Genomic DNA, 15,433 nt, shown 5'->3' on the forward strand with positions numbered 1-15,433 from the left:
GAAATCCCTAGCAGATCTCCGTGGCAGCCTCGACTGGGTCAAGCCGAGTGAAGAGCGGAGAGAGTGGACTTGGGAACAATGGAGGAAGAGCTTCGACTGGGTCAAGCCAATTGAGGAGTTGAATATCGGGAGTTGGAAGCAGAAGAGCGAGAGTTGGGCGAGAACTATAGAGGCATGGCCCACGGGGAGGAGAGAACCCCAGAAATTTTTTAGGGGGGGGCTCACGATGTCGGGGCAGCAGGAGGCCGCGATAGAGCGGTCCAGCGGGTTGGCAGAGGAGGCCGCCAGGTTACGGGGGCCACTGGCCGAAGAGGGGGTGGAAGATGTAGAGGCACGGCGAGAGGTACTGGCGTGTGTTGCCAGTCCGGTCCGGCCCGTTCCAGATCCCGGTGTAGGGCCAGTGGTGTGTGTCCCCAGTACGGTCCGGTCCATTCCTGCTCCCCGCACCAAGTCTGTGGTGCGTTTCGTCAGCCCTGTCCGGCCCGTTCCTGCTCTCCGCACCAAGTCTGTGGTGCGCGTCGCCAGCCCAGTCCGGCCCGTTCCTGCTCCCCGCACCAAGTCAGTGGTACGCTTCGTCAGCCCGGCTCGGCCCATTCCTGCTCCCCGCACCAAGTCTGTGGTGCGTTTCGTCAGCCCACCTCGGCCCATTCCTGCTCCCCGCACCAAGTCTGTGGTGTGTTTCGTCAGCCCTGTCCGGCCCGTTCCTGCTCTCCGCACCAAGTCTGTGGTGCGCGTCGCCAGCCCAGTCCGGCCCATTCCTGCTCCCCGCACCAAGTCTGTGGTGCGTTTCGTCAGCCCTGTCCGGCCCGCTCCTGCTCCCCACACCAAGCCAGTGGTGTGCGTCGTCAGTCCAGCACGGCCCGTGCCTGTTCCCCACACCAAGCCAGTGGTGTGCGTCGTCGGTCCGGCACGGCCCGTGCCTGTTCCACTGGTGCCTGGTCCGGCACCGGTCAGATGCGTTACGCCGGAGCTAGAGCAATCCGCTCCACCAGTGTGCAGTCCAGCTCCGGTCAGCAGGGCCAGACCGGACCAGGGGTACTTTGGGGGGTTAGAGAGCGAGTGGGGATCATGCCCGGAGCCGGATCCGCCGCCTAGGCGGAGTGCCCACCCGGTCCCTCCCCTGTTGTGTTTGGTTGGCGCGGTCGGAGTCCGCGCCTTTAGGGGGGGGTACTGTCACGCCCTGGCTCGGGGGACTCTCGTATGTTGAGCCAGGGTGTTAGTTTCTATGTTTTGTGTTGTAGGTTGTGGGTCTAGTTTACTTATTTCTATGTTGGCCTGAGTGACTCCCAATCAGAGGCAACGAGTGTCAGCTGTCAGCTGGTTGTCTCTGATTGGGAGCCATATTTAAACAGTCGGTTTTTCATTCATGTTTGTGGGATTTTGTTTCAAGTCTGTTTATGTTTGACCGTGAACTGTCACGTATCGTTTGTTGTTTTTGACCGTGTCTCTATTAAAGAGTATGTTTGCCTGCAACGCTGCGCCTTGGTCCTCTTCATCTATTCCCTACGACGAGCGTGACAGACCCCAAACTTTTGAACGGTAGTATATATATATATATATATACAGTACCAGTGAAGACATTAAACATATTAAATAACACATATGGAATCATGTAGTAACCAAAAAAGTGTTAAACAAATCAAAATATATTTTATATTTGAGATTCTTCAAAGTAGCCACCCTTTGCCTTGATGACAGCTTTGCACACTCTTGGCATTCTCTCAACCAGCTTCACCTGGAATGCTTTTCCAACAGTCTTGAAGGAGTTCCCACATATGCTGAGCACTTGTTGGCTGCTTTTCCTTCACTCTGCGGTCCAACTCATCCCAAACCATCTCAATTGGGTTGAGGTTGGGTGATTGTGGAGACCAGGCCATCTGATGCAGCACTCCATCACTCTCCTTCTTGGTCAAATAGCCCTTACACAGCCTGGAGGTGTGTTTGGTCAATGTCCTGTTGAAAAACAAATGATAGTTCCACTAAGCGCAAACCAGATGGGATGGCATATCGCTGCAGAATGCTGTGGTAGCCATGCTGGTTAAGTGTGCCTTGAATTCTAAATAAATAACAGACAGTGTCACTAGCAAAGCACCCCCACACCATCACACCTCCTCCTACATGCTACATGGTAGGAACCACACATGCAGAAATCATCCATTCACCTACTTTGCGTCTCACAAAGACATGGCGGTTGGTCATTACTACAGGTCAAATTTGGACTCATCAGACCAAAGGACAGATTTCCACCGGTCTAATGTCCATTACTCGTGTTTCTTGGCCCAAGCAAGTCTCTTCTTTTTATTGGTGTCCTTTAGTAGTGGTTTCTTTTCAGCAATTCGACCATGACGTCCTGATTCACGCAGTCTCCTCTGAACAGTTGATGTTGAGATGTGTCTGTTACTTGAACCCTGTGAAGCAGTTATTTGGGCTGCAATTTCTGAGGCTGGTAACTCTAATTAACTTATCCTCTGCATCAGAGGTAACTCTGGGTCTTCCTTTCCTATGGCGGTCCTCATGAGAGCAAGTTTCATCATAGTGCTTGATGGTTTTTGCGACTGCACTTGAAGAAACTTTCAAAGTTCTTGAAATGTTCCATATTGACTGACCTTCATGTCTTAAATAATGATGGACTGTCATTTCTCTTTGCTTATTTGAGCTGTTCTTGCCATAATATGGACTTGGTCTTTTACCAAATAGGGCTATCTTCTGTATACCCCCCCACCCCCTACCTTGTCACAACACAACTGATTGTCTCAAACGCATTAAGACACAAATTAACTTTTAAGAAGGCACACCTGTTAATTTAAATGCATTCCAGGTGACTACCTCATGAAGCTGGTTTATGAGAATGGCAAGAGTGTGCAAAGATGTCATCAAGGAACACTTTTTTGGTTACTACATGTGTTATTTCATAGTTTTAATGTCTTCACTATTATTCTACAATGTAGTAAATAGTAAAAATAAAGAAAAACCCTTGAATGAGTAGGTGTGTCCAAACTTTTGAATGGCACTGTATATATTTACAAAACAATATATGGGGGATTGGAAATGATGCAGACAATTACATTGATGAAAGCTACAATCTATCTGCAATATTAAAGCTGATCTACCCCCTAAAAAACAAAACAAACAAAAAACACTCAGGGGTTGTTTTTTTTTAATGCAAAAGTGTTTTGCGACGGTGTGCACTAATGAATACTACCCAGGTGGCCATGCAGGCAGGCTTCACAAACTGGGGGCTTTAGAAAAGTAAAACACTATCAAAGTCTACTACTACTCCTGCCTCCCATAGTATCTCTTTCACCACAACTCGGCCAGACGGTTGGGTTTCAGTTAGAAATTGTTTTGAGTGTGCGAGAGCAAAGCTATTTAGAGACAAGATGGTAACATAATCTGAAAATGTAAAATTAGTTGAATAGGAGAAATAGACTGGCCATTTTGAAGACTGCGTAAGACTATGCTATCAATAGAGTTAGAATTCAGTATGAATAACTATACAGAAGCTTGCTTCGTTGCGCCACAGTGGCAAATCTGACTACACAACTACACCTTTCAGACAATATTTTGATAGGAACTTTTCTCTATTGTTCTCAGAAAAAAATAAAAAAGTACAGCATTCAAGTAAAATGATGGTGCACATTCATAATCAGGAGGAGTTTAAAGAGGAAATGCTTATTTAGAGCATTGACGCCGCTGCACTCAGTACCCCTACTTCACGCGGCTATGTATAAGCCAATGTTAATACTTGCAGAAACATTCAAATTGAAAAATGACAAAATAAATGGTTCACTAGATAACTTTTTTTTTTAGGTTCATATTTTACGAATGAGATGGTATTTTATCTGTTAAATGGTGCATCACCGCCTAGGTAGGGAGGAACCCATATAGAATTAGGAATTAGAAATAGGATCTCAATGGGGAAGCGAGAAGTGACGGGACGTTCCAAAGAGGCGGGGCGTTGCTGTTTCGAGCAGTGCTGTTGCCAAGCGCTGGGTCAGCACCGAGATAACAGCACCGAGATAACTGCCGTTACTCACAGTTGGATAGTTGAAGATCAAAGAGGGAAACTGTCCAACCAACGATATAGCTATCTATCTATCTATCTACCGAAAGTCCCGATACAATCGCGGAAATAACAAGTTCAAAGTTTAGCTCCCGTTTAGTAGTTAGCAGTTGAAACGGCTTCAGGAGCTTCACGTTAGATCGCCAGGTCAGCTGTATTTATTAACACGTTGTTGTATTCTTTTAGCTATTTGTCGGCCTTGAATAACGATTGGGGTGATTCCCAATCATAAAGTATTGCTGGATGATTATGGAGAAGAAGAGGATGGATTGCCCCTCTCTGCCACCGGGTTGGAAGAAAGAAGAAGTGATCCGGAAGTCAGGGCTCAGTGCTGGCAAGTGTGATGTGTATTACTACAGGTAATGATCGAACATGAAGTTAGATAACAGTAACGTTGGCTACCTTGATACGTGCACAAGTTATGATAGTTAACTGGTTGTCTGATTAGCTACAATAACTATTTTCCAAGGAGAAAAGTATGGGCTAAAGCTAACTAGCTAGCAAAACCTTAAGCTTGGGCACCCACTCACACTCAGTGCCATGCTAGTTAATGCCATCAGTGTGAACATTGTATCACACTTTGTATCGCCAGCGGAAGTTCAAATGTAACTTAGTTTAGACTTCATTTGGTCACTTGCCTTCTTGACCATATCTCATCATGTGATTGATATGATATGCGTGATGATCTTGATAAATGGCACCTCTGAAACTGAAACTATGTTTACAATCTAGGCTAAACCATTGGAACTCAGCCCTCTGTCTAAAGTACATTATCTGTGCGGCTAATTCCTTGGCAATTTACAACATGGTCCTTCATAAATGGTCTATAAGCCATAATTGTTGTCTATGCTTTGGACTCTTCAACGCTAAATGACAGTTCATCTTTTCATTTAGCTGCTTTGCTGTAGGCCTTCACTTTCCCCAGTAACTCATCGATTGGTGACCCAATGCAGGCCCCTCCAGTTTGTGGCCTCAAGAAAGGTGTCCAGCTTGTTGCTTACTATATGTGTGCCTGTGTTTGTGTATGTTTGGGGGGAGTCAAGATTTTAAATAATCAATACTATGAAAGTTCTGAACATTTGTGTGTGTTGTGATCATGTGCGTTCCTTCCACCTGGGAAAATCTGACTGAAAAGCAGCACAAGCAATCATTTTTTCCCTCCCTTTTTTATTTATTTTATTTTACCTTTATTTAACTAGGCAAGTCAGTTAAGAACAAATTCTTATTTACAATGACGGCCTATACCGGCCAAACCCGGACGACGCTGGGCCAATTGTGCGCCGCCCTATGGGACTCCCAATCACGGCCGGTTGTGATACAGCCTGGAATCTAACCAGGGGGGTCTGTAGTGACGCCTCAAGCACTGAGATGCAGTGCCTTAGACCGCTGCGCCACTCGGGAGCCCCAATTATTCAATTATCTATCAGATTGAGACGCATTGATATCATTTGTCTTCCAGGTAAGCCTAACATCAGGGGGGTGTACTACAAAGCAGGATCAATCAGTTAAAATGCTAACTAGATGTTTTGGTTTGTTAAGAAAGCTAAACTCAGATATGTGTTTTTGGTTGTTGAGTCAAAGAGACCATGGCCATTTCAAAGCTTATCTTTCTAAAAAAATACAAAGGAAATTTGGCAAGTTAGCTGGCTAAGTCATTGATACTGCTTTGTAGTATACCCCTGTGTAGTGATCAGCATGAAAAACAACATAGGAGGCCTTGCATGCTCTCCCCACCCCCCTCCTCAGCTCAGTGTTTGAAGGCAAAGCCCTCGGGCTGGCCTAGTGCCTCTGGAGTGTGACTCCGGCTGCATCCTGGGCCAATGAGCCTGCCTGCCAGTCTACTCTACACCCCAACCCCCCTCCCTCCTCCCTCCCTCCCTCCCCTGGTGAAAAACATGCCTCTCATTCTTATTCAAATGGTGTGATCCCAGCAGCGTGTGAGAAAGTGTTTGCTGTGTGGGGGGTGTGTAGGCCTGTGTGATAGTGGAAAGCTGCGTAGCGTAGCGCCGTGTGATAGTGTGAAAGTCTTGTTCGATGGGTGTGTAGACCTGTGATCGTGAGTGTGTGGTTTGTAGGTCTGTGTGATATTATTATTAATTTTTTTACATTTGAGTCATTTAGCAGACGCTCTTATCCAGAGCGACTTACAGTTAGTGAGTGCATACATTTTCATATTAGCGAGCGAGGGCCGCGTACAGTCTCGGGTGTGGCCTTGTGGCGGTGTGTTTTGGTAGTTTTGACATCCTGTACTGGCCCGCTCTGTTTGTCCCTTCTCATGGTGAGAGAGAGCGCGCTGCCAAAAACAGGGGCCCTGGACACACGCTGAGGAAGAGCAGACTATTCTACGCCACGCAGCAGCTCAACACGATCCACTCTGATTGGTTGCTAAGCGGAAGCTTTTGATCCCAGTCTTACCTCTTTTCTCCACACGTGGTGACGCTCCAAATTAAAACTCCTGTCTCAACAGCAAGGACCAGATTTCTAGAATAGCTGCAGCACTGAGGTTGTGTAGACTAGATTGTCGGCCGGGTTTTCCCCTTGTAAAATATATATTCTTTACATTTTAATTTGAAAACACAATTCACCTGCATTGAAGCTGCTCGACTATCCAAGACCCACCCCACAGTCCCCCCCGACAACCTCCCCCTCCATCCCCTTGTTCACAAAGCATGTTCTCTGCATGTCATTGGTGCGTGGGATGTTGGGGGAGGGGTGTTGGGTGGGTTTGTTTTAAGGTGCTGTCTGTGGCTGTGGCTGTGTCGGGGAGGGAAGGGTTGTAAAACGACCCACGCTGTCGGTTGGTGCTCGTGTTAATGTGTTCACCCCCCCCCCCCCCCCCCACCCCCGCTCACTCACTTGCAACAAGCTAGGTTAACATTTGTAAATAATGTTGGGCAGCAACTGTACTCGCTCCTCAGCCATATGCTCCATGGCTTCTCTTCACACCTGGGATCAAATGAAGAGGTCAAGCCCACTTCCTGCCCTAATTTTTCACTCTCAAACTGATCTTAGATCACATAGACTGACGCTCGTCCTTTTCATATCAAGCTGGGTCAGCTTGGGTAGCCTATCAGGTGATATCAAGTCCTAGGGGTAGGCTACGTGTGGCTCACGGTCCGCCACCTCCCTCTCTCTGTTTATCGTTCTGCCCCTACCTTCATGTCTCCTCCATGTTGTTTTGTACACACTACTGAATGAACCAGAAGTCTGTGGAATGAACCAATACAGTACACAGTACTGAATGAACCAGAAGTCTGTGGAATGAACCAATACAGTACACAGTACTGAATGAACCAGAAGTCTGTGAAATGAACAAATACAGTACACAGTACTGAATGAACCAGAAGTCTGAGGAATGAACCAATAATACTGTCAACATTTCTGAGATCCATGAGTCCGATTGTGTTTGTACCAAGTCCTTATTCTATTATGAGACTACGAGCCTAATGTTTTGTTGACCAGTTGACTTCCAGAAAGAAAAAATCTATTCTTAGAATTAGGCTAGTTCAGTATTCCCGTAAACTGTGTTGTTGTGTAACGGAGTCCTGTCCTCAGCCTCAGGAGAGGAGAGGGTTTCTGGAGGATACTGCCCAGGATATTTCCTGGAATTAGTCCATGGAATGACCGAGCAGAGCAGGGGGAGTGGCTGTGTGGGAATTTCGTCTGCAATCCCTGAAGTATATATTTCCGCTTCTCTTCAGCCTGTAGTCTTGATAGTGATGTTGTTAAGACTCAGTCATCAGGTGTGTCCTAAATCACACCCTATTCCCTACATAGTGCACTACTTTTGACCAGAAGCATATGGACCCTCATCAAAAGTAGTGCACTATATAGATAATAGGGTACCATTTAGGTACACAACCCCTCATAGTGATGTTGTTATGACTCAGTCAGGGTTAGAGTCATTCTGATCCTTTCTTCTTCAGTCAGCCCCAGAGATGGAGTTCCTTTCTTCTTCAGTCAGCCCCAGAGATGGAGTTCCTTTCTTCTTCAGTCAGCCCCAGAGATGGAGTTCCTATATTCTTCAGTCAGCCCCAGAGATGGAGTTCCTTTCTTCTTCAGTCAGCCCCAGAGATGGAGTTCCTTTCTTCTTCAGTCAGCCCCAGAGATGGAGTTCCTTTCTTCTTCAGTCAGCCCCAGAGATGGAGTTCCTATATTCTTCAGTCAGCCCCAGAGATGGAGTTCCTTTCTTCTTCAGTCAGCCCCAGAGATGGAGTTCCTTTCTTCTTCAGTCAGCCCCAGAGATGGAGTTCCTTTCTTCTTCAGACAGCCCCAGAGATGGAGTTCCTTTCTTCTTCAGTCAGCCCCAGAGATGGAGTTCCTATATTCTTCCCACATCATCTCAGTTTTCCCCAGAGATGGAGTTCCTATCTTCTTCCCACATCACCTCAGTCAGCCCCAGAGATGGAGTTCCTATATTCTTCCCACATCACCTCAGTCAGCCCCAGAGATGGAGTTCAGTTCACTGCTTGTGCTCTCTTGCCAGAGTTAGTTCTGGTTTGACAGAATGATTGAAGTGAACCCCCTCTTGGCATCCTAGCCACTTTGAGGTTTCAGGAGCGGCATGCATTCACAACAATCCCTGGCTGTGGGAAGGTAGGCAGGGCTGAATACAGAGTAGGCTGTTGTGAGACTGGGCTCTGTGCATACAGTTTGTGACAAGCCGTCCTACATTTACATTTCATTTCAGTCATTTAGCAGACGCTCTTATCCAGAGCGACTTACAGGAGCAATTAGGGTTAAGTGCCTTGCTCAAGGGCACATCGGCAGATTTTTCACCTTGTCGGCTTGGGGATTAGAACCAGCGACCTTTCGGTTACTGGCACAACGCTCTTAACCACTAAGCTACCTGCCGCCCCGTCCTCTAAGTGAAGTGGGCCTTCTCGGCATTGTTGACACGTCGCACCGAATGTGGATCTAGGACCACCCGCCGTAGATTCTACATGTGAAATTGAGGTGCTAAGGACTCTCAGCCAGCAAACACTACTGGTGTGACTGAGACCTTGAGAGTGAACCCCACTAGACTCTTGAGGTGAATTGATTCTCTTCAGAGTGAGAGTGAACCCAACTAGACTCTTGAGGTGAATTGATTCTCTTCAGAGTGAGAGTGAACCCCACTAGACTCTTTGCCCTCAGAGAGCTGGGTTCGTAGTACTGTAACTGAGGTCAGTAGTAAAATATCAAAGGTCAGAGGTTATGGGGTTACTACTACTCAGTGCTTGTCCTTATAGGGTACACACACACACGGACACATACTGCCTCACTCTGCCTGACTGTGAAGCTGAAAGAGATGCTACAGAACAGAACAACACTGAATGACATGTGAACATGTTTACCAGGCTATAGAATGAAGCCATGTGACCAGGGGGTTTGTATAGGCTACTGCTCACTGGTTTGGTAACTGGCAACTGCTTGGCATCCGATTGCATGGCACTACAGAGGGTAGTGCGTACGGCCCAGTACATCACTGGGGCCAAGCTGCCTGCCATCCAGGACCTCTATACCAGGCGGTGTCAGAGGAAGGCCCTAAAAATGGTCAAAGACTCCAGCCACCCAAGTCATAGACTGTTCTCTCTGCTACCGCATGGCAAGCGGTACCGATGCACCAAGTCTGGAACCAACAGGACCCTGAACAGCTTCTACCCCCAAGCCATAAGAATGCTAAATAGTTAACCAAATAGCTACCCGGACTGTCTGCATTGACCCTTATTGCATTGACTCTTTTGACTCACCACAGACGCTGCTGCTACTGTTTATTATCTATCCTGTTGCCTGTTGTTTACCCCTAACTTAAACCTATATTTACATATCTACCTCAATTACCTGGTACCCCTGCACATGGACTTGGTACTGGTACCCCGTGTATATAGCCATGTTATTACCTGGTACCCCGTGTATATAGCCATGTTATTACCTGGTGCCCCGTGTATATAGCCATGTTATTACCTGGTGCCCCGTGTATATAGCCATGTTATTACCTGGTAGCCTGTGTATATAGCCATGTTATTACCTGGTACTTCCTGTATATAGCCATGTTATTACCTGGTACTCCCTGTATATAGCCATGTTATTACCTGGTGCCCCGTGTATATAGCCATGTTATTACCTGGTAGCCTGTGTATATAGCCATGTTATTACCTGGTACTTCCTGTATATAGCCATGTTATTACCTGGTAGCCTGTGTATATAGCCATGTTATTACCTGGTAGCCTGTGTATATAGCCATGTTATTACCTGGTGCCCCGTGTATATAGCCATGTTATTACCTGGTACTTCCTGTATATAGCCATGTTATTACCTGGTACTCCCTGTATATAGCCATGTTATTACCTGGTGCCCCGTGTATATAGCCATGTTATTACCTGGTACCCCGTGTATATAGCCATGTTATTACCTGGTACCCCGTGTATATAGCCATGTTATTACCTGGTACTTCCTGTATATAGCCATGTTATTACCTGGTACTTCCTGTATATAGCCATGTTATTACCTGGTACCCCGTGTATATAGCCATGTTATTACCTGGTACTTCCTGTATATAGCCATGTTATTACCTGGTACTCCCGTGTATATAGCCATGTTATTACCTGGTACCCTGTGTATATAGCCATGTTATTACCTGGTGCCCCGTGTATATAGCCATGTTATTACCTGGTACCCTGTGTATATAGGCATGTTATTACCTGGTACTTACTGTATATAGCCATGTTATTACCTGGTACTTACTGTATATAGCCATGTTATTACCTGGTACTTCCTGTATATAGCCATGTTATTACCTGGTACCCCGTGTATATAGCCATGTTATTACCTGGTACCCCGTGTATATAGCCATGTTATTACCTGGTACCCCGTGTATATAGCCAAGTTATTACCTGGTACCCCGTGTATATAGCCAAGTTATTACCTGGTACCCCGTGTATATAGCCAAGTTATTACCTGGTACCCCGTGTATATAGCCATGTTATTACCTGGTACCCCGTGTATATAGCCAAGTTATTACCTGGTACCCCGTGTATATAGCCAAGTTATTACCTGGTACCCCGTGTATATAGCCAAGTTATTACCTGGTACCCCGTGTATATAGCCAAGTTATTACCTGGTACCCGTGTATATAGCCAAGTTATTACCTGGTACCCCGTGTATATAGCCAAGTTATTACCTGGTACCCCGTGTATATAGCCAAGTTATTACCTGGTACCCCGTGTATATAGCCAAGTTATTACCTGGTACCCCGTGTATATAGCCAAGTTATTACCTGGTACCCCATGTATATAGCCAAGTTATTACCTGGTACCCCATGTATATAGCCAAGTTATTACCTGGTACCCCTGCACATCGACTTGGTACTGGTACTCCCTGTATATAGTTAGGAAAGCAAAGGCTAGCTTTTTCAAACAAAAATTTGCATCCTGTAGCACTAACTCCAAAAAGTTTTGGGACACTGTAAAGTCCATGGAGAATAAGAGCACCTCCTCCCAGCTGCCCACTGCACTGAGGCTAGGAAACACTATCACCACCGATAAATCTACGATAATCGAGAATTTCAACAAGCATTTTGCTACGGCTGGCCATGCTTTCCACCTGGCTACCACTACCCCGGCCACCAGCTCTGCACCCTCCGCTGCAACTTGCCCATGCCCCCCCCCGCTTCTCCTTCACCCAAATTCAGATAGCTGATGTTCTGAAAGAGCTGCAAAATCTGGACCCCCACAAATCAGCTGGGCTATACAATCTGGACCCTTTCTTTCTAAAATTAGCCGCCGAAATTGTAGCAACCCATGTTACTAGCCTGTTCAACCTCTCGTTCATAACGTCTGAGATCCCCAGAGATTGGAAAGCTGCCGCGGTCATCCCCCTCTTCAATGGGGGTGACACTCTAGATCCAAACTGATACAGACCTATATCCATCCTTCCCTGCCTTTCGAAAGTATTTGAAAGCCAAGTTAACAAACAGATCACCGACCATTTCGAATCCCACCGTACCTTCTCCGCTATGCAATCTGGTTTCCGAGCTGGTCATGGGTGCACCTCAGCCACGCTCAAGGTCGATATTATAACCGCGATCGATAAAAGACAGTACTGTGCAGCCGTCTTCATCGACCTGGCCAAGGCTTTCGACTCTGTCAACCACTGCATTCTTATTGACAGACTAAATAGCCTTGGTTTCTCAAATGACTGCCTCGCCTGGTTCACCAACTACTTCTCAGAGTTCAATGTGTCAAATCGGAGGGCCTGTTGTCTGGACCTCTGGCAGTCTCTATGGGGGTGCCACAGGGTTCAATTCTCAGGCCGACTCTATTCTCTGTGTATATCAATGATGTCGCTCTTGCTGCTGGTGACTCTCAGATCCACCTCTACGCAGACGACACCATTTTGTATACATCTGGCCCTTCATTGGACACTGTGTTAACAAACCTCCAAACGAGCTTCAATGCCATACAACACTCCTTCCGTAGCCTCCAACTGCTCTTAAACACTAGTAAAACTAAATTCATGCTCTTCAATCGAACGCTGCTTACGCCCGCCCGACTAGAATCACTACTCTCGGCGGGTCTGACTTAGAATATGTGGACAACTACAAATACCTAGGTGTCTGGTTAGACCGTAAACTCTACTTCCAGACTCACATCAAGCATCTCCAATCCAAAGTTAAATCTAGAATCGGCTTCCTATTTCGCAACAAAGCCTCCTTCACTCATGCTGCCAAACATGCCCTCGTAAAACTGACTATCCTCCCGATCCTTGACTTCGGCGATGTCATTTACAAAATAGCCTTCAACACTCTACTCAGAAAATTGGATGTAGTCTATCACAGTGCCATCCGTTTTGTCACCAAAGCCCCATATACTACCCACCATTGTGACCTGTACACTCTTGTTGGCTGGCCCTCACTACATATTCATCGCCAATCCCACTGGCTCCAGGTCATCTATAAATCTCTGCTTGGCAAATCCCCGCCTTATCTTAGCTCATTGGTCACCATAGCAACACCCACCCGTAGTATGCGCTCCAGCAGGTATATCTCACTGGTCATCCCCAAAGCCAACACCTCCTTTGGCCGCCATTCCTTCCAGTTCTCTGCTGCAAATGGCTAGAACTAACTGCAAAAATCTCTGAAGCTGGAGACTCATATCTCCCTCACTAACTTTAAGCATCAGTTGTCAGAGCAGCTTACCGATCACTGCACCTGTACACAGCCCATTCTGTAATTAGCCCACCCAACTACCTCATCCCCATATTGTTATTTATTTTGCTCATTTGCACCCCAGTATCTCTATTTGCACATCAACTTCTGCACATCTATCACTCCAGTGTTAATACTAAATTGTAATGATTTTGCACTATGGCCTATTTATTGCCTTACCTCCATAACTTACTACATTTGCACACACTGTATATATATTTTCTATTGTGTTATTGACTGTACGTTTTGTTTACCCCATATGTAACTCTGTGTTGTTGTTGTTTTTATCGCACTGCTTTGCTTTATCTTGGCCAGGTCGCAGTTGTAAATGAGAACTTGTTCTCAACTGGCTTACCTGGTTAAATAAAGGTGTTTTTATATATATAGCCAAGTTATCGTTACTCATTGTGTGTTATTATCTTTCTGTAATTTTTTAATTTTTCTCTCTGCATTGTTGGGAAATGTCTGTAAGTAATCATTTCACTGTTAGTCTACAGCAGCGGAGGCTCCTCAGAGGAGGAAGGGGAGGCCCCTCAGAGGAGGAAGGGGAGGCCCCTCAGAGGAGGAAGGGGAGGCCCCTCAGAGGAGGAAGGGGAGGCCCCTCAGAGGAGGAAGGGGAGGCCCCTCAGAGGAGGAAGGGGAGGCTCCTCAGAGGAGGAAGGGGAGGCCCCTCAGAGGAGGAAGGGGAGGCCCCTCAGAGGAGGAAGGGGAGGCCCCTCAGAGGAGGAAGGGGAGGCTCCTCAGAGGAGGAAGGGGAGGCCCCTCAGAGGAGGAAGGGGAGGCCCCTCAGAGGAGGAAGGGGAGGCCCCTCAGAGGAGGAAGGGGAGGCCCCTCAGAGGAGGAAGGGGAGGCCCCTCAGAGGAGGAAGGGGAGGCCCCTCAGAGGAGGAAGGGGAGGCCCCTCAGAGGAGGAAGGGGAGGCCCATCCTACTCAGTGAATTTCAGAAAAAAAGAAGATGGTGAGACATTAAAGTGAGCCCTTTTTAGATAAAACTATACAAAATGTATTCACATCACCAAATAATTGATTAATACCCATTGTTTTGCAAAGAAGGTCTACAGTAGCCTCAACAGCACTCTGTAGGGTAGCACCATGGTGTAGCCGGAGGACAGCTAATTTCCGTCCTCCTCTGGGTAAATTGACTTCAATACAAAACCTAGGAGGCTCATGGTTCTCATCCCCTTCCATAGACTTACACAGTAATTATGACGACTTCCGGAGGACATCCTCCAACCTATCAGCGCTCTTGCAGTATGAACTGACATGTTGTCCACCCAATCAAAGGATCACAGACAGGGCATAAAATGAACACCCGCCACCACCAAATGCGGGTAGATTTAGGTATTGGCGGGTAAGAATGTCTATTTCACCAGCCACGTTGGTTGGTGGTCAATTTTGCAGGGCTCTACAGTGCATTACATTTTGCAAATAAAAATAGTCAAAAGTCAAGTATGAGCACATGTTCGAGTTGCGATTTATTGTAGAAAAATGCTGCAGTAGCTGTTTTCAAAGTATGTCTGCTGTTTTGTTTCATAGCTGCTAATCGCACAAAGAAACAGGAATCCTATATCCCACATCGGGCAGCAACACTGCCTGGCAGGAGAGCTGTGTGCTCTGAGTGAAGCGCTGATAGATTCATTTCTGGGGGCATAAAAGTAGGTCTAATTTACTCAAGTCTACAAAGTGAGACTTTGTCCTTGTGTTTCTTGGCTATTTACATTGTGTTGTTCACAAGCTTGGTTGTTTTTCCACTTTAGTAAGAGACTCCGTAGTCAGATGCCAAATCTCACACAGAGACACGTGACACGACTCGAGTGGTAACTTCCCGCCCTTAAAGGGGCAGCTGAACATTTTGTTTCATCTGATATTTTGTTGATAATTTGTATTTATTTTTTGCAATATACCACATTACTTCTTACTAATACATTTCTTGTTTTAAAAACATTGCAAAGCATGGTCATCCTTTAGTTAAAAAAAAAATGTAATTATGGCGAAATATTTTGGCTGATTAAAACATCTGAGTGGCTGGTAGATGTTTTCATCTACCTGCCACAGTAACTGGTGGACCAACAAGTTAATTTTAGGCCCTGATCAGAGAATGAATCTAGTACTGAAAGCATAAGCTACAGCTAGCTAGCACTGCAGTGCATAGAATGTGGTGAGTAGTTGACTCAAAGAGAGAG

General features: G+C 46.3%; 1 protein-coding gene across 1 annotated transcript in view; it reads left to right on the top strand.

Annotated features, from left to right (window-relative positions):
• The first annotated feature begins 3,973 nt into the window (after window positions 1-3,973).
• LOC121559089 (methyl-CpG-binding domain protein 2-like) overlaps window positions 3,974-15,433 on the top strand; it is a 111,303-nt gene continuing 99,843 nt past the window's right edge. The window contains exon 1 of the mRNA XM_041872384.2: window positions 3,974-4,422. Coding sequence (XP_041728318.1) covers window positions 4,307-4,422 — 116 coding nt within the window. The 5' untranslated portion in view covers window positions 3,974-4,306. The remainder of the gene's footprint in view (window positions 4,423-15,433) is intronic.

This window comes from Coregonus clupeaformis, unplaced genomic scaffold (assembly GCF_020615455.1).
Source record: "Coregonus clupeaformis isolate EN_2021a unplaced genomic scaffold, ASM2061545v1 scaf0289, whole genome shotgun sequence".
In the NCBI taxonomy this organism is placed as follows: Eukaryota; Metazoa; Chordata; class Actinopteri; order Salmoniformes; family Salmonidae; genus Coregonus; species Coregonus clupeaformis.